Source organism: Amaranthus tricolor, chromosome 16 (genome assembly GCF_026212465.1).
Source record: "Amaranthus tricolor cultivar Red isolate AtriRed21 chromosome 16, ASM2621246v1, whole genome shotgun sequence".
NCBI lineage: Eukaryota > Viridiplantae > Streptophyta > Magnoliopsida > Caryophyllales > Amaranthaceae > Amaranthus > Amaranthus tricolor.
In genome coordinates, this window is record NC_080062.1 from 20760857 (window position 1) to 20784956 (window position 24100).

The 24100-nt window shown below is 33.4% G+C and overlaps 2 protein-coding genes across 2 annotated transcripts; one reads left to right on the forward strand and one right to left on the reverse strand.

The window, feature by feature from the left end:
* The first annotated feature begins 9637 nt into the window (after positions 1 to 9637).
* LOC130802403 (probable membrane-associated kinase regulator 4) lies at positions 9638 to 11147 on the forward strand. The gene has a single exon (XM_057666411.1). It carries the CDS (start codon positions 9859 to 9861, stop codon positions 10957 to 10959), a length of 1101 nt encoding a protein of 366 aa, XP_057522394.1. The 5' UTR covers positions 9638 to 9858; the 3' UTR covers positions 10960 to 11147.
* Positions 11148 to 13342: 2195 nt separating this feature from the next.
* Positions 13343 to 23373, reverse strand: LOC130802393 (ankyrin repeat-containing protein ITN1-like). Its single transcript, XM_057666399.1, has 4 exons — positions 23137 to 23373; positions 21703 to 22200; positions 20573 to 20982; positions 13343 to 14517 (listed from the first exon to the last, which is right to left on the reverse strand). The coding sequence occupies exons 2-4, from the start codon at positions 22142 to 22144 to the stop codon at positions 13687 to 13689; spliced, it is 1683 nt and encodes a 560-aa protein (XP_057522382.1). The 5' UTR covers positions 22145 to 22200; positions 23137 to 23373; the 3' UTR covers positions 13343 to 13686.
* Positions 23374 to 24100: the final 727 nt, after the last annotated feature.

Consider the following 24100-nt stretch of genomic DNA (forward strand, 5'->3'; position numbering starts at 1 on the left):
ATATGTTATGATGTTATGATATGTTACGGCTAATGTGTAATAAAAATATTGTCAAATGGGATTTTGTTTGAATCTTCCAATAGCATATTTTTATAATAATAACTTTTTTATACCTTTTAGTTATCATTACCTAATATATAAATGCTCAAAATAATAGATTAAATTACATAATTTATAAGATATACTCCCTCTGTTCAACCGAATTTGCAGCATTTTTCATTTTAGTCTGTTCCACTTAATTTGGATCATTTCTAGTTTTGGACAATGACCCACCACTTTGTTTTAATCTCATCCATATATTTTAACTCTCTTTTAATTCATCCACACAATGCATTTTCTCTCTTTATTTATTACCCTTTTTCTCTTTGATGCAAATCTAATGGAACAGATGAATAACAAAATAAACAGCGCCTCTCCTGAGAGACCATCTTTATAAGAGACGGCTCTCTAGGCCCAGGCCCAACAATTAAAAAAAAGAGAAAACCCTAAAAACTGACGCGCGCGTTTGACTCTATTTGAAGTTGGTGTCATAACCTATTGAAGTTGGTGTTATAACCTATTGAAGTTGGTATTATAACCTATTAAAGTTGTTATTTAGAGTTTGTGTATAAGCTATTAAAGTTGGTATTTGGAATCAATATTATAACCTATTTGAAGTTGGTATTATAACCTATTGAAGTTGGTATTATAACCTATTAGAGTTGGTATTATATCCCATTAAAGTTGGTATTTTGGAGATGGCATTGTAACCTATTATAACCCATTAGAGTTGGTATTATAACTAACTTTAATAAGTTATAATACCAACTCTAATAGTTTATAATACTAACTTCAATAGGTTATGATACCAACTCCATATAGGTTATAATTAGAGGTGTTCAAGGGAGCGGGTCGACCCAACGAGTCAAGGGTCGAGTCACATTTTAACGGGTCATTAGCGGGTTGGGTCAATAATGGGTCAGGTCATTAATGGGCCTTGGCGTAAAGGGTTGGGTCGGGTGGGATAATTAAAGAAATTGGTTGTAAAAAATATTTTACCACTTTCTTTTTATATTTTTATATGAAATTATTATATACATAGTTGAATTGACCCAACGAACCATAAAATAAAAAATAACTATTTTATGAACTTTTAAAAAATGGGTCAAAGTGGGTCGTATTGAAATGGGCTTTGACCTGCCCCGACCCATTTATCATTTGACATAACCCGCCTCGTCCCATTTAAATTTTGTTCCGACCTGGCCTGTTGAACACCTCTAGTTATAATACCAACTCCAAAACCAACTTTAATGGGTTATAACGCCAGCTACAAATACCAATTTTAATAGGTTATAATACCAACTCTAATATATTATAATACCAACTTCAATAGGTTACAACACCAAATCCAAATAGGGTTACACAACACGTATTTTTTTGGTAGTTGTTTTTTAATAATAATACCGACTTTATGGTTGATTGGTGGTAAGTCTACAATCTCTTTATTTTTGCTTTTTTTCATTTTAATTACAAATGAAATTCATTCTCTCTATATTTTAGGGTCATTCTATGCATTTATTGGATTCGATATACTCATATATCAGATTTTAAAATATCTTATAGTAAAAATTTAGAGTATTGTTATCAATTCAGTAGTAAAAATTTAATATTACATTTAGTTTTTATTAATTCAACACAAAAGTTTGGAGTCTTGCTAAGCTCTACTTCTTCTGTTCAATTCAACACACTTTTTTTACTCCCATATTTTAATATTACATTTAGTTTTGTTTAATTTACTGAATTTAAATTCACTTTAATTCAAAAGTTTACGACCCAGAGAATATGCCCTTAGAAAAAAAATGATACTATAATTTATTTGCATAATTTTAGTTGACTTTTATTAAAATGTAACGTACTTCCTCTTATTCTTATTACTTGTCCTATTTAGTTTTTAGTTATTATTTACTAATTATTTTTAATTTGTATTTTATTTTTAATCTATAAGTTAAAATATCATCAAATATGATCTTGTTTTATTCGTCTCAATGCAAAGATAATTAATATCAACTTTTCATAATTTTTAATTATATACAATTATAGATATTAAAGGTTAAAATGTTACCTCAGAAAGTGTGATAAAGGTAACTCGGACAAGTAGACTGAATAGAAGGCAGTGGTGGATCCAGGGTTCAGAGTCCCAGGGGTACCAACTAATGGACGAAATTTCGACAGAATTTCATTTGTAAAATTAACAATTATTTTACTTTTACTTGCTAAAATTTTAAATACGACAAACCATAAAAGGAAATAGAACAAAATAAATCAACTGACATAATTAATTAAAAAAATGAGATAAAATACATAAATAAAAAAAAATTACTAAAATGAGGGAGTATTTATCATTAAGAGACTTTAGTATTAATTTTTACACTTTTTAGAATAAAAAAAAATTCATTAAGCCTAAACAAAACAGTACATAGTACTCTAAATATGAGAACAATCTCCCTTTTTTGCATCAGCATGAAAGAGGGGCACTCCTTTTAGGAAGGGTTTTCCAACTTCTACTCTTCATGTGCATAGGGGGATTAGAGCTCCATGAAAACAAAATAAGGCAAAGTAGTTAGATATAAAGTATACTCTATTTACTTATAGTTCAAAAGATTTCTAATCCAAGGGTTTTATATATTAACGCTTTTGATTGGAATATGCAAGACTCTACTCTTTACTGCAAGTTTCACTTGCCTAGTAACCCTACTTACCATAGGGACTTTGAAATTTCAAACCGAGTCATTCCTAACACACCAAATTTCATACATAAGACTGCATAGGGAAATAATAGCAATCTTCCTCTTAGCTGTAGACCACTTCCACTTTCGAGATGCAAAATAAGCAAGGGAGTCATTAGGAGCCTTGATACCCACCCATGTCAATATGTCTCGAAGGCATTGAGAACTATAGTTACAAGCAAAAAACAGATGAGAGTGAGATTCTGATGTCAAACCACATAAAGGACATGTGTCAGTAGGGATGAGCCCTAGTGCAGCCAGCTTGTCCCTAGACTTCAATCTCTCGTTCATCGCTAACCATAATATGAATCGAGCTTTGGGAATGGAGCTTCTATTCCACACAAACCCCGCCCAGTCAACTGGTTGTCCAACCCCTAAGAGCTCATGATAGACTTCATTAATAGAGTAAGAGCTATTATGCGTCCATTAACCCAGCCTATCTCTAACCTTGCATATCTTCTTAAAAGCCCAGCTTGAGGTTATGGGAGGATTAAAGACCCTCCAGTTTCTACCCTTGGTATAGACACCATGCGCCCATTTGACCCACATGGAGTTAGTCATAGAGGATATATGCCATACATGTTTACCCACTGCGGCTAGATCCCATACTTCCGAGTTACGAATACCCAAGCCACCCAGCTTTTTTGGAGTATAAACCTTAGCCCAATTCATATTTCCAGGGGTTTCAGAATCATCTTTCCCATGCTAGAGATATGCTCTGCAGATTCCATTCACATGTTTTAGCACCTTCTTAGACAACACAAAGATTTGACACCAAAATTTTGTGATATTCATCAAAACAGAAGAAACAAGTTGTAGCCTAACTGCATAAGAGAGATTCCGGACTTGTCATGATCTTATCTTAACGGTCATTCTAACAACAAGACGTTCACATTCAACTGCAGAAATATGTTTGGAAGAGAGCGGAATCCCTAGATAGCGAAAAGGCATAGAACCCAAAGGAATATTACAAGAATCCACTATATACTATTTCAACAAAGCGGGCATACATGTCAGATACATGTCAGATTTTGAAGAGTTGGCAACCAAACCAGAGGAGTTCGCAAAAATCTCTAATTTATCAAGCAAAATTCTAACAAAAGCCATGTCACCCCGGCAAAATATCATTAAGTCATCTGCAAAGCAGAGATGGTTAAGCTTGAGCCTATTGCACCTTGGGTGAAATCTGAAGGTCACATGATCCCCAGCAACCTTTAGTAATCTAGAAAGATACTCCATACAAATCACGAAAATCAGAGGGGACATTGGGTCTCCTTGTTTGATTCCCCTCTTTGATCTAAACAGAGGCATAGGTCTTCAATTTAGGATCAAGAAGAATTGGGCTGAGCTAATACAGGTCATAACAATATTAATAAAGTGGGAAGGGAAATTGAAAGAGATCAACATATCTTTAATAAAAGCCCATTCTAGAGTAACGTATGCCTTCTTCAAGTCAATCTTCAGTAAACTACTAGGAGGGCAGTGTTTCCGACCATATTGCTTTACAATGTCCTAGCACAGAAGTATATTATGCATAATGTTACGCCTTTCCACAAAGGCACCCTGAGAAGGACTAATAATATGACCAAGAACCAATTTGAGTCTGCTACAAATCAATTTAGTAATGCATTTATATAGAGTATGACAACAAGTAATTGGTCTATAGTCACCTGGATTGTTAGGGTTAGGGACCTTGGGGATGAGGTGAACAACAGTAGTGTTCCAGGCCTGGAGAAGTTTCCCATTTCTGAAGAACTGTTGAACAACCTCAATACCATCGTCACCTATAACGGACCAAGCAGCTTTATAGAATTTGCTATTGTATCCATCCAGGCCCGGAATTTTTGTGTCAGGGATACTCCATAGCACATTCCTGATTTCCTCTGCCGAGAAGCAAAGAGAAAGTTGCTCATGGTGAGAATTCTCTAACAGAGGCCCTTTTCTAATAACGTTCATGTCCATAAGCCTTCGGCAGTGAAGATTATTACACAGTAGTTGCTGATAGAAAAAAAAAAAAGACTCTTGAATTCTTCTGATGTTAGTAACAAGAGCCCCATTCTCATTAAGGAGGAGAATTCGATTAGCAATTTGCCTTTGTCTAATGCTCTGATGAAAGTAGCAGGAATTCTCATCTCCAAATTTCAACCAATTCAATTTGGTTAACTGGCTGACATAAGTACCTTGTGGAATACCCCAGATTTAGCTTGAAACAAAAAAAAAGGATTGATAGCCTACTCATATCAACAAGGTGCATCTTCTTTTCTAGGGAGCCCATTTGCTAAGAACTCCATAGTTAAGCGTGCTTGGTGGGGAGCAATCTTAGGATGGGTGACCTTCTGGGAAGTGTTCCCGGGTGCGCACGAGTGAGGCCAAAGTGCGCTGGAAAGACTTGTGTTGGTTTGTGGGGCCAGTCTACAGTCTCCATGAGTAGTCACCAGCGGTCCGAGGGGCCAGGGTGTTACACCTTGGTCATTCTTAGCCATCCTAAGTCTATCAGCAGCAGCATACTCTTTTGAGGAGAGTTCTGGATCATAAGGGTGTTTATGGAGTTCGTTTTGAGCATTGAGAAGATCATCCTCTGCTTGCATCACCAGAGCTTGCAACTGATTGACTTGAAGTCTGTCTTTCAAGATAGGTTTCAGGCATTTGAGCTTATCCGTAATTTGAAAACTTCTACAACCCGGAACAGAGTCACCCCACACTTTAGAGACACTATCAATAAAGCCCTCCAGCTCAGCCCAGTGGTTGAAGAACTTAAAAGGCTTCTTACCCCTGGGATGTTTGATGAACTTAAAAGACACTTTCACAAAAATTTGTGTATATCTTTTTGATCTTACTTCCTAACAAACCTTTGATTAATGCATTTGTTGATCATACATAAGATTTTCACAAGGTTCTAATAACCATTTATCTGGTGTATGAATGTGGCTAACCTTAGAAAGTTGAATATATTTTGAATTCAAATCCTCATAGAATATATAGTATAAAAAGGCTTCAACCATTATTAAGATAAGAATATAGTTAACCATTATTAAGATAAGCATATAGTTACAGTCATATAGTTGAAATCTCATAATATGTTATATTTTATTCGCTTTTTTTTAAACTTGGACCAAAATATATTTGCTTATAGATAATAGATTAAGGTAGTTGATACATTATAGTAAAATATCAATTGTCATTGCAATGAGATTAAGGGTCTACTCCTTCCGTCCTATTTAGTTTGCAGCATTTTCTATGTTGGTCCGTCCCACTTAATTTGCATTATTTCTATTATTGGATTATGGCACCCCACTTCCTTTTCATCTCGTACATAAAATTTAATTCTCTTTTAATTTTAATTACACAATTCATTCTCTCTCTTCATTTATTACCATTATTCACCTTTTTCTTAAAAAACAACACTTTTCCTTAATGCAAATTACACGGGACAGAGGGAGTATTTGGTAAATCAATGTTAGCTGAAACTATTATCAGAAGCAATATGAAGATGTTTGGTAAAAAAAAGTTAACAAAAAAGGCAATTCCAAACACCCCTAAGAGCTAATTGTGAGATATTAAATTAGATAAATTAAACTTTATGTGAAAAGTATAATTAGCTTTGTTTGATAGTAGAGAAAAATATCATTGTTACCCTTGTTTAAGGATTAGAAGTGGCTCACACAAATAAAGTGAAGTAACTAATAAATTAAGCATTTTTTTTTTACTATTTAAAGACATGATGCAAGTAATAAAAATGCTAGCAAAATATTACAGGTAAAAAAAATAGAGAAGATATATTCTATCACCCCTAATGCCAATAACACTTTTTCTTTCCAAAATCTAAATTTTCATTAAAAATAGCATACTATTTTATAATATAATTTAGCTTTTAAATATTTGTTGTTTTTCGTAAATTTTCAAACTTACATTTAATAACTAATAAATTTTGTATAGAAAAAATTCGTTTAAGTTGAACTATCATTTTAAACCTTCATATATGATGTTGCAACCAAAATTATATACTCGCATGGTTACATCACATATCTTTAACATAACCTTTCAATCCATGTGAGACAGATAAAAAATTAGATTAGATGAGTTACTATAGAGAGTAAAATAGAGTTGAAGTTGAAGAATATGTTCAAATATAAAAATTTGACATAATTACTCAAATAAATTAAACGAGTTAAATTAAAAGTAGAAAGTAGTTGGTGACGTCGAATTCGTGTCTCAGATTTCTAATAGTCCCCCTTCACTTATCTCTGTCTATCTTAGTTTTGCGTATTTATTTTTTTTTTCCTAACTGTTCAATATTAGTTTAGCTTATTTTGTGTTTTACAGGTGTTTTCTCCTACACTATCTTGGTACTAACCGTCTGTAGGGCTTTCACTATTTGATATTTTAATTTGAGCGCGTGCATTTATCCTACTCTCTCCCTTGAAGAGGTATAAATATGATTTGCGCAATACCTCTCTCCCTAAATTCTAACTTTATGCGAGGCATTGAGTTAATACCAAAACCAATACAAACACCAGTACTTTGTAACATCGTATAGAATAAATACCATCTTGATTCTTGAACATAGCAAAATCCGAAAAGGCATTGGGATTGATATTGTGATACTTTATTTTTTTTATTTTTTAAAATTTTAATATATGTTGAGTAATACAAATATTACTATTATTTATTACTACTACTTATTTATTATACATTAGCTGAGCTGACAATACTACTACAATAAATACAATTACCAAAAGCAGGGAAAGGTGATGCTTTAGAAAAAGACAATGAAGATCATAGTGATACTTTAAAATAAAAAAAAAAAAAAAAAACCCATCGAAGATTATAATTTAATTTTTAATAAAAAAGAAGCAAGAGTTAAAAGAAGACAAGAAACATTCCAGAAATCCAGTAAAACTCATAGAAAAAGAAGAGCTATGGTTGAATGCACTTGTCCCTTTGCCCATTATTTTAATCTTAATATGTTTTGATTGTATTAGCCCATTTTAATATTTCAAAATTTGAGTCAAAAGCTAGTCTACCAAAAATATATCAATTCACCTTCATTGCATTGCTCTAAGTCCCAAGAGAATAAACCCTTTTTCCTTTCTTTACTATGTTTTGTGTTGTTTTATTTTAGGATATGCAAGAATTAGATGAGATTTGATTTGAAGATTTTATTTGAAAAAGATAAACTTATTTTAGCTGATACAAGATTCAAATTTTTTTTTTTAGTGGCTTTTCTTTGGAGAAACAAAAGGTCGGGATTCATTCTAGTTTTTCTAAATAAGAAAAATCCAAGTACAGATGCTTTGAAAGCTAACTAACAAAGGGTGGAGCTATTAGTGGGTGAAAATCGACCACAGTCCATCCTCAAAGATAAGTTAAAATGTAGTATATGTTGGATATTTGGCCTACAAACTATATTAACTCTACATTCAATGATAGTTGTACAAAATTGACCCGATTAACTAAAATCGGATATGATCTAACCTAATCAGAAATAACTTATATTATAAAAATCACATTAAATTGTCAAAATAATTACATGCACTCAAGAAACTAATATTAATTCGACCCAAGATATTATACCTAAAACCCGCCTGAACAATCAAATAAAGACCTATAGTCGAAATATTAGCTTGCTAGTCTCTATGTCAACATAACCAATGTTGCTCAAATATCCTAAACTTCTAAATATTTGTAATCTACATCTCTTAAATTTTGTGACGTTAATATGAAAATTTTGGTCTCACTTCCCTAAAGACTTAACTTTGCCTCTAAAACTAATACATTTAGCATGTATTTTTATCTATCTTTAAGAATATATTTCTTCTTTATTTTCCCTCCTTTTACTCAAAAGTTTTTTATAAATGTGGTTAGAACATTCTCATCTTTCAAGTAACTTCTGAAAAGAGTTTGTCAGCCACCATATGAGCAAAAGGAAATGCATAAAACCAATGACTTTACAAATCAGTTGAAGCCTGATAAGCTTAATTAAATACAGACACTAGTTTTGTTTAGTAATTTTTTTATGGTTTTTCTAATGCAAAATAATTTAAAATTATATTATATTGTCCAATATAGACCCCAGTTTATAAGTAAAGTAACATCATTAATTTTATAATTTAATGATAATATTAATTAATTAAGCTTTGTCCATTGTCACTAAGTGACCCAAGAGTCTACAAGAAGGTAAAACTATGTTTTATGAGTTATTCTAGTGAGAGGCCGTCTTTCAGTGAAACGATATTAAATAAAGAGCATATATGCTAATAATTATATTAGTTTGACTATTTAACTTAACTAACAATATAGCTATTTCACACAAGAATAAGAATTTGTGATGTTTTATAGCCTAGAAAATACTACAAATAATTAAGACAGATGGGTCAGAAACTGGCCCATTTCAATTTTCATATAGTAGATAAATTTTCTCTACATCTCTCTATGATGCTCTGAATTTTATAAGTGGAAGCTCTCAGAGTTTTCACTATTACTTCTCAGTTCTGACAGTTACATCCCAAAAAATATATCTCAAAAAAATATCTTTTTTCTTTTCATTACTTTGGCATCATCCATTTTTTCTTTTATAAAATTTAATAAATAATATAATCTATTGCAAAAATAAAAAGTCTCAAATATTAAATAATATTTTTTTTGTTATTTTATTGTTTCCATTTACTTTTTGCATAGTTTTCAAAGTAATTTTCGTGCCTTAATATCTCTAAATACGCATTATAAAAAATTATAAAAAATATATGATAAAAAAGAATACATTAAGACGAATTTAATGAGACCTTACATGGATATATTTTATATCTATATATGTCTTAAAAATCTAAATCAAATTTCTCTTGCAAAATAGAATATTTTAAACGGGAAGAACAACGAAATGAGTACATAATATAGTCAATTATACTGAGATAGAAAATTATGATAAGATACATACGAGGAGTCAATTTTTTCTCCGCCTCTGCTAATAAAGTAGGTATTATATAATCTATGTACAAGATATAAGCTCATATCCTTTTTATCCTGCCTTCACATTCAGTCTTACAGCTTCTAAATACACCATTTCTAGCCTTAAAGTACTGTGATTTAACATATAATGGCTGTGGATTGCTGCTCTTACAATCTAAATGAACATAAAATGGATGAAGGTAAACATGAAAAGGCGAAAGAATACGAAGAAAAAGAAGATGAAGAAGAAGATGATGATTACATTGACATGGAAGTAAGTTCTTACACAACAACCTTGTCTGCACCCTCACAAAATCCTCGAGAATTCGAGTTCCAAATGGGATCGACGATCAATGTTGAACGAGATACTACAACATCCCCTGCTGATGAGCTTTTCTACATGGGAAAGTTGCTCCCTCTCCACCTTCCACCTCGCCTGCAAATGGTCGAGAAGCTTCTAGAAGATTCTACTCCAAAGATGTTCAATGCAGATTTCTTTAGTACTCCTTTGGGCACACATACTGCTGTCACCCCAATAACAAGTACTACTCCTTTTGAGTCATGTAATGTTTCTCCTGTTGAATCTTGTCAGGTTAGTAGAGAAATTAATCCCCAAGAGTATTTTTTTGTATATGCAAATGAAAATAATAAAGGGTTTATGGGGGGTTTTCATGGAAAGAAGTCTTGGACTAAAAAGCTTAAGACTAAGATTAAAGCCTTGTTTGGAAAATCACATCAACAATGTTCTTTAGTTGCTAAAAACGAAGAAGATCGAGGGTTGAATTCGAATTTGAATTCGAAAAAGGATGATTTTGAGAAGCATATCAAAGGAATTAAGAAACATCCATGTATCCAAATCCCACAAATTAATGAAAATGATGCTAAGGAAGCTAAAATTTGTCATAGGAGATCATTTTCCGGGGTATTTAAACGTCGTTCATCAACGACTAAATTAACAACTTCGTATTCATCTATATCGCCCTCTTCTTGTTCTTCTTCATCCTCATGTTCATCGAATAATTCAAGCAATTCTAATGGTTTGAATGATTTCCCGATGCTAAAGAGAAGTAGTAGTGCAAATTCAGAGATGGAAAGTTCTTTAATCCAAGGAGCTATTGCTCATTGCAAGAAATCATCTAAGCAAGCATTTCACACAAGAAAAACATTAAGTGAAATTGGTAGTATGTCATTGCCTTCTACCAGGTTTACTTCTACGCTTGAAGATCTAACAACCCTTTGTAGGGGTTAATATAGAAGAATAAGTCAAGTGATTTATGTATCAGGCTCGGTGAAACATAATTCACTAGTTAGTTCGCCTTTTAAATTCGCGATTTACTTAATATGGTTCAAAAATAGCATTTTGAATTCGCAATTTGCAAGTTGATTAGCGAATCATGTGATTCTGATCAGGTTTTTGTGCTAATCTTATAAGGTTTTGGGTCATTAATGCATAATTAGTTAAACTAATAATTTAAATTTCCTTTGATTGTAGTTTTGTTTATGTCTCTCTCCTTTCCTTTAGTGCTAATCTGACAGTCAACCAAATATTCATGAATATCTGTGTACTTGATCTAGTTCAGTAGTTCAATGATTTTCAAAATACATCAACATCAATTTTTGATTGGAATTAGTTTTTTTTTTTTTATTATTTTGCTTCTAAAGTTTTGGTATTTTCATTATCTTGGGTTGGAATTCAGGAATTAGATAGTTGAAAAACAAACAAATAAATAAAATAATTTTTAAGAGATTGATATGTTAAACAAGGGTACAGGAGTAAGAGCCATCTAAATTTGACACGATTAACACAAATTAAATTTGACTCGACTCAATCCAACTTAACCCGCATATAAAACGTAATTTCTTGTGAGAGAGGGTCTCTTTGAAAAATCATCTCTGTTTAGGTCGGCCCATAAAAAAATATAGAGTAAGAGCAGGCATTAATCTCTAACAGACTGGAGCTAAGAGGCATCTCTAAAAAAGATGGTCTCTCAGGAGACTGGTAGCAGATTATCATAATGTTTATGTACACACAAAAACCGACATTAACCTAACCTAAAATATTGTATTCGAAATCTGCTCGAACACTCAAATTGACATCTCTAAGAGTATATGGTAGAATACATATCAATTGAGTCTACAATTATCAGTTGTACAAAGCTTTTTTTTTTTCGGAGTACATTAGTTGTACAAAGCTAATACTGTGAAAATTAGGTAAAAGACATGGATGTCTTTTTGTTCTATGTCAGTATCATTTGATTTTTAGTATGTAAAAACTACTTGCCTGTTAATATCTAATAAAATGTTTTTGTTAGGAATATAATTTTTGTAAAAAAATATTACCAGTTTATCTCAAAATAATACACCAGATTCTTATAAAAAAATTTCAAATAAAAAATTTCTATGAAAGTATTCAATATGTATCACATGTAATGGTCAAAATTCAATCTTGAATATGAATTGCTTATATCAATATAATCAAAGCGTTTTTATCCTCTTGCATAAGATGGGCTCATATAATTAGTTCATTTTTTTAATTCATCAATATAACATTGAATAATGTGAAATAATTAAGCAATTGCAACATACAAAAATAAAAAATGAGCTTCGGATAAACTTAATTTCATAATTAAGCATTTTCATGTCCGAGTCTAAGGTTATGTATGTTCGCAGTTACTAACAGTGAACAAAAAAATTGGTCCAAAAAGTCAATTGTTTGTTCGCAATTAATAACTGCGAACAAAAGAGAGACAATTTCATAACGTAAGAAGGGACGGAAAAAATAAAAACATTGTTTGTTCGTAGTTACTAACTGCGAACAAACATGAATTCCACTTTTTCCATCTCTTCTAACGTTATGACATTGTCTCCCTTTTGTTCGTAGTTATTAACTGCGAACAAACAATTTTGACTTTTTTGACTAATTTTTTTGTTCGCTGTTAGTAACTGCGAACATACCTAACCTTAAACTCGAACATAAAAACGCTTACTTTTGGAATTAAGTTTACCCGAAACTCTTTTAAATATTTCTTAGTTAAAGTTTCTTATTTGTTTCGATCTTTCTATAACATTGTGAGTGATTACTCTAAAACTATAAAAAGTTATTACTTTGAAACCGTAAGTAATCACTTTAAAGTTATAAGTTATCACTTTAAGATAATAAGTCAACATTAGACCAGCTCAATAGAGATAATCTCACCGTTAGACTTGCTCGTGTTGAATAAACGATTAAATTTTTAGTAGTGGGTTGTCTTCGGATACATGATGAGATGCCAGAGTTTTCACACTACCTAGATGATGTGCAGACTGTTTTTTTTTTTTTTAAGTGCAGACTTAGAAATTAAACAGACATGGATTTTACTTGGGACGCCCTTTCGACGGTCAAGTCAGATGTGTTTAGGGAGTAAGAATTGATTGCCATCGGCACATCCCTATCTACAGCCACTAGGTATGAATAGAACCCGACTCCAGGCCCGCCCTGATAAGTAATAACCAAATAAGCGCCTACATTCATCGGCAAGAATCTAACCGTCCTCTCCATCTACCGTGCTAATCAACAGCTGGGTAATGGGAATTAAAAGGGCGTGCAAATTCCAGTGACTTGGCCCTGAAAAGACACAAGAACAACCAAGATCTAGGCATCTAAAAGCTCAAGATGATACTACAATGATCATCGTCACATCTCGTCTACAGCTCAAGTTGATACAGTAATCAACCTTCAATTTAATGATCCAGAACCTTCAGAAATTACAAACTATTCTTTGCATTATCAACATAAAATATTTACCAGATTCAAGACGGGCTTTCTCAGCAAACTGCTCGTGTAAGATGTAACCTCGTCCACTCTTTTAACTCTCGACAGACAGCCATCCATGAATTGATAGAGTTTACGGCTCAGTTATCGAGTTCTGCTGTGTTGGAGGCTTTTAGAAAGACTATTTATCCGAATCAGACTCCTCACTATCAGCAGGAAGACACGTCAGAGGGCGTAAAACCGATCAGGTTCTGAATTAGAGAATTCTGAATGATAAAATGAATTAGACGCGCTTCTCCTTGCACTTCTATCTCTTTTTCTCATGGACCGGCAACGCTTTGATTTTATTACATAGTAGGTCATGGTGCCCAAAACTCCAGCCATTATCACACCCCCTACAACCGTAATGAGTGTTGCAGCCCACCTATGGTGTCGTCCAACAACTATGTAAGAAGATGCCATGAAAGCAACTGAGGTGCACACTGATGCCAACCACATCAATTTATTGATAACAACCACAACACGCTTCTCCGCTTTCGTTTCACCTCGGACAAGTGTGATCTGAACTACCACAACAGCCAAAGACGTAAACAGAGCGGTTGCGTTGAAGATGAAGAAAATTTTGAATGAAGCTGTCTTAGAGGCTACAGCCACCCCGTTGTCATCGTCACCACCGGGGACTGTAAATATAGCCGCAAAAGCAACGGTTGCGAAAAGAACGGCTACTACAGTTACGGAGTTAGTGGCATTGTTGATGCCTTCTCTATGGAGCTTCCTCAGCTCTTTGGTAATTCCACTGACATTTTTGTTTGTTCTTCTGGTTTGTTCAAGCTGCAAATGAACATCTTTCTTAATCTGATTTACAGTTTTTCTCAATTCATCCCTTGGTTGATTCAATTCATTAGCTCGGAGAGCATTAAAGCTAACTAAGGTAGCCTTAATTTCAGAAGCTTCTTCAGAGAGGGGAAGGTCTTCAGCTATGTCAAGAGCAGTTTTGTGCTGACTATTTAGTGCATTCACATTGATATCTTGAAGCTGTAACAACTCATTTACTATCTGTAAAGAGCAATAGAAAAAGATTTGTTACAACAACTGCAACTTCAAAGTTACTATCTTTATTTCAAACCACAGCAAATCATTCTATTCTATGATAGAATGATATCATTGTTCTCAGAATAAAGGACAGCTCGTTACATCTTTGATTCCCAAGCTCCACAAGAGACTCACAAAGTCAACTAATAAATTCATAAGCACAAGACATACAGTCAGATGTAAGATATGAGGTTATGAGAGATAAAAACAGTAAGCAGAGCATGGTGGACGACAATGACACTTCAATTTTGAGCCTTTTCAAAATGGTACAACTGAAAATAATTGAAAGATTGGATTACGTGGTACAGATCGATTAAGTTTTATCTTCACATAAACCCAGTACATCAATTTGCATTATAGCAGACTATTTTCCCTGCCTACAGAATTTTAAGATATTAAAACCTTTTTTGCAAAAAAAAGGGAATGTTTTGCCCCTTGTATCTAAAAGAAAGCAGACATATTCAAGTGAGGGTTTTCTTTATAAAACTTGTTTTGCAGGTAATTTGCACTGTCTTTCTGCATGTGCAGTTGAGTACTAAATACAGTGATATCATTGGAATGAACATCGCATCGTATACCAGTCAAATCACTTTGGTGCAACAGCAATGCAGAATGTACATTAATTAGAATATTAGAACCATGCAGAATGCATAACAATCTCTCCTTTGTTTCTTGAAAGTTGGATATTAGACGTTTTTAAATAGTTTAAAGAAGAGATTCCTTTTTTCGATAAAGAAAACTTTATTAGAGTAAAAGGCATCGACACAAAGGAGGGGATAAGGAATAGGTCACGAATGCGTTTGTGGAAACAGTCGCGGTGTCGCATAATAACGCGAATCCCGGCCAATGGGGTGAGAATTTTTGAAAACAAATCACAAAGAGAAGTTTTGAACTTATAATTGCATTCTTGTTTTTGTACTATTATAATGCAATAATATAAGTATATCAATTATAATTGCATTATATGAGGTTTTTCTTAGTGTATTATTAATTAACTTTTAGTTAACTATTTTATTTAACTAAAATTTTGAGTAACTATAATTTAAGTGATCTTAAATTCTTAATAATTAAAGTTAATGGGTATTAACGAAATTTAACGGAGAGAATAACAGTTACGGTGAAATATCGTTGTAATAGTGAAATAATGGGTGTTAGACGTTACGTAATGATCAGAAGCGTTTTGACAATGAAAATTCATGAACTGTTAACATCCAAACAATTCTCAAACTAGTTGCACAATGAGCGTTACGTAATGTAAAGGGAAGTTTTTATTCCATGCATCTACATAAATGATTAAAAGCAAAGCTCCGAAGCAAACCATTGACCTTAACCTATAAAGTTGCAAAGTATTTAGCCTTATCCCAAACCTTAGTTATAATTACAACACAAATGTCCTTAGAGCCTAGGTGCAAAACATTGGGAGAAGGCGCGCGGGCTTTTGTATGCGAGGCGCACTTTTCTCTTAAAAGATCAAAAGTCAACTTTATAAAATATATATTATACTTAAATATGTCATTTTATATTATAATAGCAATTAGCTTGAAAACATTCATTATCATAGTGGTAAACACTGCTTTAGCAGATTCTATTATAATAAGAATATCAAGAGTATCCATAATTATATTCTTCTTCTTCACCTGCTTTTCTGCTCTTTTTTTATGGAAACAATGGTTTCTCAAACATCATATTAAAGTAATTGGTTTCGAGTTTTATTTCTTTTTCAAACAAACAAGCTTAAGATAATGACTCAGCCCAACGAAGAGGCGCACTGAGCGCACAAGGCACGAAAATATCAAGGCGCGTGTCTTATGCGGGCTTTGCCTTACATAACCCTGGCGTATCTAGATGAACCTGAGCTCGAGGCGCACAAGGTGTAAAGCGAGACACACTTTTTAAACTAAGTCCCAAACAACATCTAATTGAAGGAAACGATCCTTGAAAATGTGCCTATTCCTTTATGACCATCTTGCCCAAAGGTTGGCTAAGATGCACGAGGCGTTTTCTGGTCGCCTTGGTGCGCCTCAGGCCTCTCGTATTGCGCTGCGCCTTGAGTCTCTAAGGCATTTTTTCAGTCTCTTTGGTGCGCTTCAGACGAGCTTTTTGAAACCAAGAACAGTGTCATAATTTCTTGAGATCCCTCTTCTTTCCAAAGCAACAAAATTTTATCAAAAGGAGATCCTTAATACTTTCTGGCTCAATCCAAGATTCACGATTGTTTAAAAAATTAACCCATGTCCCTCTTGCAAACTAAAAATGCAGAAAAAGATGGTTGTTCCTTATCTTTTGAACACATGTTACACCGTTATGGGCAAAGAGAGTGATGGGGAATTACTTTTTGGAGATTTACCATAGTATTGAGTTTTCCTAAAACTACAAGCCAAGAGAAATCTCTAATCTTGTTTAGGAGTTTTAGCCTTCCAAATAAGCTTGGCCAAGGGAAAAGCAGGTGGATTTGAAGAAGGGAATAAAATGAGGCACTTGAAAAGGATTTTCAAGATTCAGGGTTCCAAACTCTCTATCAAGATCGAAAATGATATGTATGTTATTAAGCAAGGAAAGAAGCTATATTACTAAATCACAATCTCTTTCAAGGGGTGAAACCTAAACGAAAAAGACCACGAAGACTGACCATCACTATTGCTGAAATTATATAAATACAAGTATGGTTGTGTTATGTGTTAAAGATAGGCGAAATTAAATTTTTCAGAGAATGTTGTCTTACCCAACAGTCCTAAAATTTAATTTTTTCTTCCCAACCATAAAACTCATAAAAGGAAAAAAATTTAGAGGATACCAATGATATTGCTTTCCTAGGGCTAATACGGAGTTAATAAAGTAGGTGATACAAATGCATCTTCATAAATAATGCTTTCGAGAGAAATACAAATATGAGGTCCATTCTTAATATTAGAGAAATATGGAGACAATGTGTACCAAATAACTTTACGAGAGAAATACAAGTTCAAAGTCTTCATCTCCACCAACTACAAAAGTTCTACTTAGTATATTGGAACTTAAGGGTTCCATGGTTTTCAGCTACGTATATTGTACATTTAACATAGTATCCATTTGAGTCGTTTTTGTATGTTGAAAACTTCTTTTATAGCAGTCACAAATCATCTAAGGGGGTTATTGTATGTATTATTTGATTTTGTTATTTAGGGCTTGTTGCAAATTAGAGACATATTTTGAAGGAGAAATAACAAGAAGGGAATTGAATGAGACACTTGAAAAGGGTTCCAAACACACCTATTAGTACCGAAAGTGATATGTATGTTATTAAGCAAGGTTTGAAGCTCTATAATTGAACCAAAGTCTCTTTCAAGGGGAAGATGCCTAAAATAAAAAGATCATGAAGCTTGACCATCACTATTGCTCCTATTATATAAGAACGTCTATGGATGTATTATGTATGCAATATGGTAAATAGACACTAAAGTCTAGGGTATAAATTGTTTAGAGAATATTATCTTACCTAGCAATCGACCATTAAACCAACGCTACTGTATGAATTATAAATTTGGACTTTTAAAATAATATAGTAGAAAGTCGGAGTAGCAGAAATGTGAATGCTTCAATCCATGAGTGGGCATACCTTGAGGGATAGAATTCGAAACAAAACTATAATAGAAAAATTATTGTATGTATTATATTTAGGGTTTGTTGGAAGTTAGAGACTGATTATAGAAATTGCTAGAATCTGATGCTATCTAGTGAAGGGCAATTAGGTTGCAGGTTAGTTGCAAAATATCTAGCAATTGCCAAAGATAGTTAGAAATAGTTAGAAAGTCTAAATCCTAATATTGTTGGAATAATTAGTGTGATATTTAGTTATATTCAACATGCTAAAGTAACTAAACTTGTAGCTACAAAAATGGCTCAATAGTATCAATAATCATCGAATACGGAAAATTGAAAGAACTTGCAACTTGTGTCCTTAATTTGTATTATAATCTTGTAAGGTAGGGATGGGGTCTGAGTTCAATTTATTGAGACACGCTTTGGGGTCCAAAAAAATAAATGGGTTTGGGTCTAGGGTCTTCAAAACCAGACTGGACCTAGACCTTCAATATGGACCCATTTGTTCAGATCCAATAAACATGTCAAACCCGTTCTAGGCTTGACTTATTATACAACCCAAACTAAATTTCAATTCGTTTAAAATCTATTTATATATTTAGTTAGACTTAATTTAGACTTATATATAACCCATAGATCCATTTTAGTGCTAATGAAACCTTAAAAATGTTAAAAGTTAAAGTATAAATAATTAAATCAAGACTCATTTAAGACTCATTTAGACCCATTAGATCCGACTGATCTGGGTTCAGGTCCAAAATTTTCAGACCAGTTCTGCTCTGAGTATCGGTCCACCAAAAATTATTAGGTCTAGATTTGGTCTAATACAGTGTCACATGAATCACTAATCTACTTGCGAAAAAAGAAAATTATGGTCGATTTTAGGCTATTATTGGGTAAATTTGAGCGAATTGCAAATTTAAAGACGAATCAGCTAGCGAATTATGTTACACTGGTATGATACTCTGATTGGACCTAATCTAGACACGACCCAAGACCACCCTTGTTGTAAGGTAGAAAGAGGTGTGCTAAGTGAAAACTGAGGCAAAAAAATGGTCAATCCATTTTAAGCAACCATTGAGAGGGCAAAGTTTTCACCTTATCTACACCTATCTTTATGTGTTTTTGGATTAATTAGTCTTTCAATATAGTACATGGATAAAATTGGGATCATCTTTCAAGAATGCAATCTTTTCTACACAAATTTCTCACTTACAAAACATTTTAATGCAAAGAAAAGAGCTTAAAGCACATGGAGGCAACTGTAAGGTGACATCACTATATAAAAAAAAATAGTAACCAAATGTAGCACCAATATACGATCAATATGTAATCTCCTTAATTTTTAGATCATCAAATTGTAATTAGCATAGCAAGGAAGATAAGATTCATCTAGGGTATTGCAACAACATTTCATCATCCCAATGCCATTAAGTGGCTGGGTTTGAGAGGTAGGATATACGCAACCTTACTCTTGTTATATCCTTATAAGTATTGACAAAAAAGTTTTCTTTTTGATTGACCCTTAATAGCAAAGATCATAAGCAACTTCACATAAATAAGAAGCGCACATGATTTAATTTTTCGTTTTACTATTGCACATTATAGCCTGAAGTCAAAAGACTAAATCTTTGGTATCGTCAAAAATTGAAGAGGAGAAGACAAATTACATTAAGTTGATATTATTTGAGGTATGCCAATTTCATGATAATACTTCCCATCCTATTTGTATGTAGCGATTTGGCTCCTTAAATATCAAAAACGCAGCTGAAGCCAGAATATGACTATAAAGCTCCATAAATGAGCTTTAACTCATATTAGAAGCATAGTCTTCGTAATTATTCCCTTGAAATTTTAAAGGATAGTTATAGTTCAACTTGCTTGAATTATACCAAAAGAACAAAAGGAAGAAAGGGACGTAAATTACCAAAATAATATCTTTTTAAATTATCCTTCACAATGCCAAAATCTTTAAAAAGTAATCATAACATCCAGTGATTGTGTTGTAGGAAGTTACAATCCCATAAAAATAGTATTTCACTTCAAACTACAACACCAACTTATCATATCCGTTATTTTTTGATGATTATAAACATGAATGATGTGATTAGAAATTCAACTTGACAATAAATTTCTGTTAACAATCAAAAAAGAAAACAACACAAAGCCAAAGATAACTCGCACTGTGACGGTCTCGAATTCAGTTCACCCTCAAATACGTTTTTAGAAAGTTCCTAAAAATAACTAGAAAAATTAGTGTGTCAAAGAAAGTTAATCAGCCATGATACATTAACAGAAAAATCTGGAGGTTCTGCCGACTAGAGTGAGAGTTATAATATCATAGATTGCCAGGAAGTCACCAAAAAGAGATAGATAAACATTTTATCGATCATTCATTTGAAATAAATGGTATAATATTAAAAGGCAAGTGAGCAAATACCTCTGCACGCTTCTTCCTGGTAGCCACATGTAAAGCTGTATTACCAAACTTGTCAGTGCGCATGACAATAGCAGCATCTTTATCAAGAAGCGCTCTCACAACCTCACAGTTATTCCCTTTCACTGCCATATGCAAAGCAGTTTGACCTTTTTTGTCAGTCTTCCTAGCCAACATGGGATCCTTCTCAAGCAATGCTCTAACAATGTCCACATGGCCCTGACGAACAGCAAAATGCAGTGGGTTTTTTCCATTGGATTTGCATATATCCACCAAGCTACCATCTCTTGAAAGAAGCTCATTAACTATAGCTGTATGTCCCCTTATAGCAGCTGATACTAGAGGAGTTGCATTTGATTGTCCGATTGTCTTTATTAGCCCAGGATCATGGTTTAAAAGCACTTGCACAATTGCTGCAATTATATCAAAAAAAAAAATCAAAATCAAAACAACAGCAGCCATACAAACATAAACTATTAAGCTAGCTGTCATCACCCATCACAGGATCAATTAACTATAAGTATACAACTAAGTCAGCAAACTTGATACTGAGTTTTCATTTTCACATTCGATGAGGCTACTAAGTACTAACTAACAAGTATCTTAGGTAAGGTACTATGGCACTATTTAAAGCATTTAAAGAGAACATGACTGGGTTATATATAAAAAGATTTCGCTTCAGAAGACAAAAGGAATAGTGCAAAATATGATTGCAGCCTCTTTTAATTCAACTACAAATTGCAAAAAACATTTAATCCAGAGATCAGCACCACCTTTTGCTTAATTATTTTTTTTGAAAGGAAGCCGGTCATTACAATGCCCCACAAAAGGCCTAACATCTATCGTATAATGTAGGGTATTCTCTTGCCACCCTCAATTCGTAAAAATATAGCTTACAGAAAAGGGTGTAGACTAGCCTGCCAAATCATAAAAATGGGAAAACCAAAAGCAGTTTCAAAAGACATTTCCTTTTATTCTAGTTATAGTTATAACCCAAGCTCTAAACCATCATTTTAGGAATCCAAAAAAAAAAATTCTTACAGATTTTACTTTTAACCATTCAAAAGCCTACAGCAAATAATAAAAAAGATTATCGCAAGACTGAAAATTATAAGGGATGTTCAGTTAATAACCAAGGTGTCCCTGATTAGCAGCAACATGCAAAGGATCAAACCCAGATCGATTCTTCTGAGTAAGTGTATCCTTATTGGCATACTTCAGCAGTTCTTTTACCACATCAAGATGTCCTTTCTCAGCAGCCGTGAAGAGTGCAGTCTCTCCCAACTCATTAACCTCGTTCACCACCAACGCCCTTACTTCAGAAGCCTCCACTTCAAGCTCAGCTCCACTTAGATTGTCACCAATCTGCGAATTAATGTGCCCACCCAAAATCTGCTTTACCGCTTCCAAATCACCACGTTGAGCAGCTAGGTGCAACTCAGTATCATTGTGGCGACCAGTTACCTGCTTCACATACTTTTTCTTGCCTGCTTGGTCAATACGTTTACCAGAATTGGACAGAACTAAAGCAGGTGCAGATGTAGAGGTTGGAGATGGAGAAGGGGATGTATCCATTGGTCTGCGGTTTAGTGTGGGTGTAACACTACTGAGTTTCAAGTCTTGTTCATCGACTGTATTACTAAATAATATCAGTTATATACCATATATTTGATACTAAATTCACATGGAAGAGTGCACAAAAAACTGAAATGAAATGAAACACAAAATTTGTACATACCAATTTACTATTACTACAACAAGCAAATGATCAGTGACAACAGAAGAACTTAAATTTAACTAAATATTACTAGTTGATTACATTGCCTGAAATCTAATTTCAAACAAATTTGGTAAAATAAAATTCATCAATAACCCCTTCCATGAACCAAATACAACCTACACACAAAACCTATAAGTTTTGTGTACTCCTACCCAAGTTTAATCCCAGGTCTTCCCAGAGAAACGTGGAGCTGATACCACTATACCAAGGTTATAAATTAGGGTCGAATTGGGGTCCAGAACCATGGGTCTTACACCCGCGCCCATATCTACACTTAAGAAGATGAAATTAGCTGAAAAGGTGTTTCTTAAAAACCCCAAAAGAAAATGACCCATGTCAAAATCATTTGCAAGTGTTATTTCGAAATATAATTCATCTACATCAATAACCACAAATAATGTCGATATATAATTGCGTAGTTGTTTCTAATTCGAGAAAAAGTATTGGTAAGTTTCATTCTCTAGCACAAGTGTATCTCAAACTCAAAGTAAGCACTGCAATCGAACAACCCAAAAACTAAAACATCAATCTCTATCGTTAAAGCCTAAAATTCAAGTGATCTTTTACTATGAAAATTTCGTTCAAAGCTGATTATCTACTTAGAGGTGTTAAAATTCTGGGCAGAGTAGACAATTTCAACACGCAAAAGAAACAAATCAAATTATACATATGAAATTTTGAGTTGAACAATAGTAGCAAAGATCAAATAAATGAAATGAAATAGAAGATTCCAACAAAGACCAAAAAGTAAAAGGAATTGACAGTACAAGAGAGTTCCAAAACTGACCTCGGTAGATTGATGAAGTTATAGTTGATGATAACGCAGAAGATACTAGTTAGGTAGAAGATGAAGATAGATTTTTAGAAGTCATTTCAATGGAGTAAGGAAAGAGAGTAAAGTAAAAGGAAGAAGGGACGACACCGAATGAGTATAGAATTCTAAGCAGTAACGACAGCAGACGAAGTTGCAGAGAAACAAGCTCCAACGACTTACTCACTTCGTCTCTACTCCCACCACTTATTTTACCGGCGTTTTGTTTTAATTTTTTTTAAATTATTAATGGTATTCTTGTATTATTGTATTGTATTTTATTTTTGATAGCCTTGTAGTTTTTGAGTTTTTTTCATTAAGTGGCTGTTAATCGTTAAAGTTGATTTAATTATGATTAGTTTCTTATTGCTTTCTTCTTTTTTCTTTTCCCTCTCCTCTTCCTTCTCTCCTTCTTTAAGTACTCATCATTTTGCAGTAAGGTGTATTTCAGTACTATCAAAAGACTACTTGGAGCATAGGTTTTTCTTTGGAGAACCCAATTGGAGATTACATAAAGAGGTAATTTTCTCGGGTTGAGATCATCCTCAAGCTTCCCACCTTCCCACAAATTAAACAAGGGGAATAAGAAGCTCACATAAAGAGTTGGATGTTTAACTATGAGGGTTGTAGGAAAGGCTTAGCGTTTATGATAATTGTTGATGAACTTCCCTTTAGATTTGTTGAAGCCCAGGGGTTTAGTTACTTTTGCTCACAGATGCAAAATAAGTTTGTGGTTCCTTCTAGAATGACTGTTGCTAGAGATTGTTACGAGATGTTTTTGGATAAAAGATTGAAACTAAAATCTTTTTCAAAAACTAATTATAGGAGGGTATGTCTTACTATTGACACATGGACTTCAATCCAAAAGATTGATTATATGTGTTTAACTGCTCATTTTATTGATAATGATTGCAAGTTAAATAAAAGAATCTTAAACGTT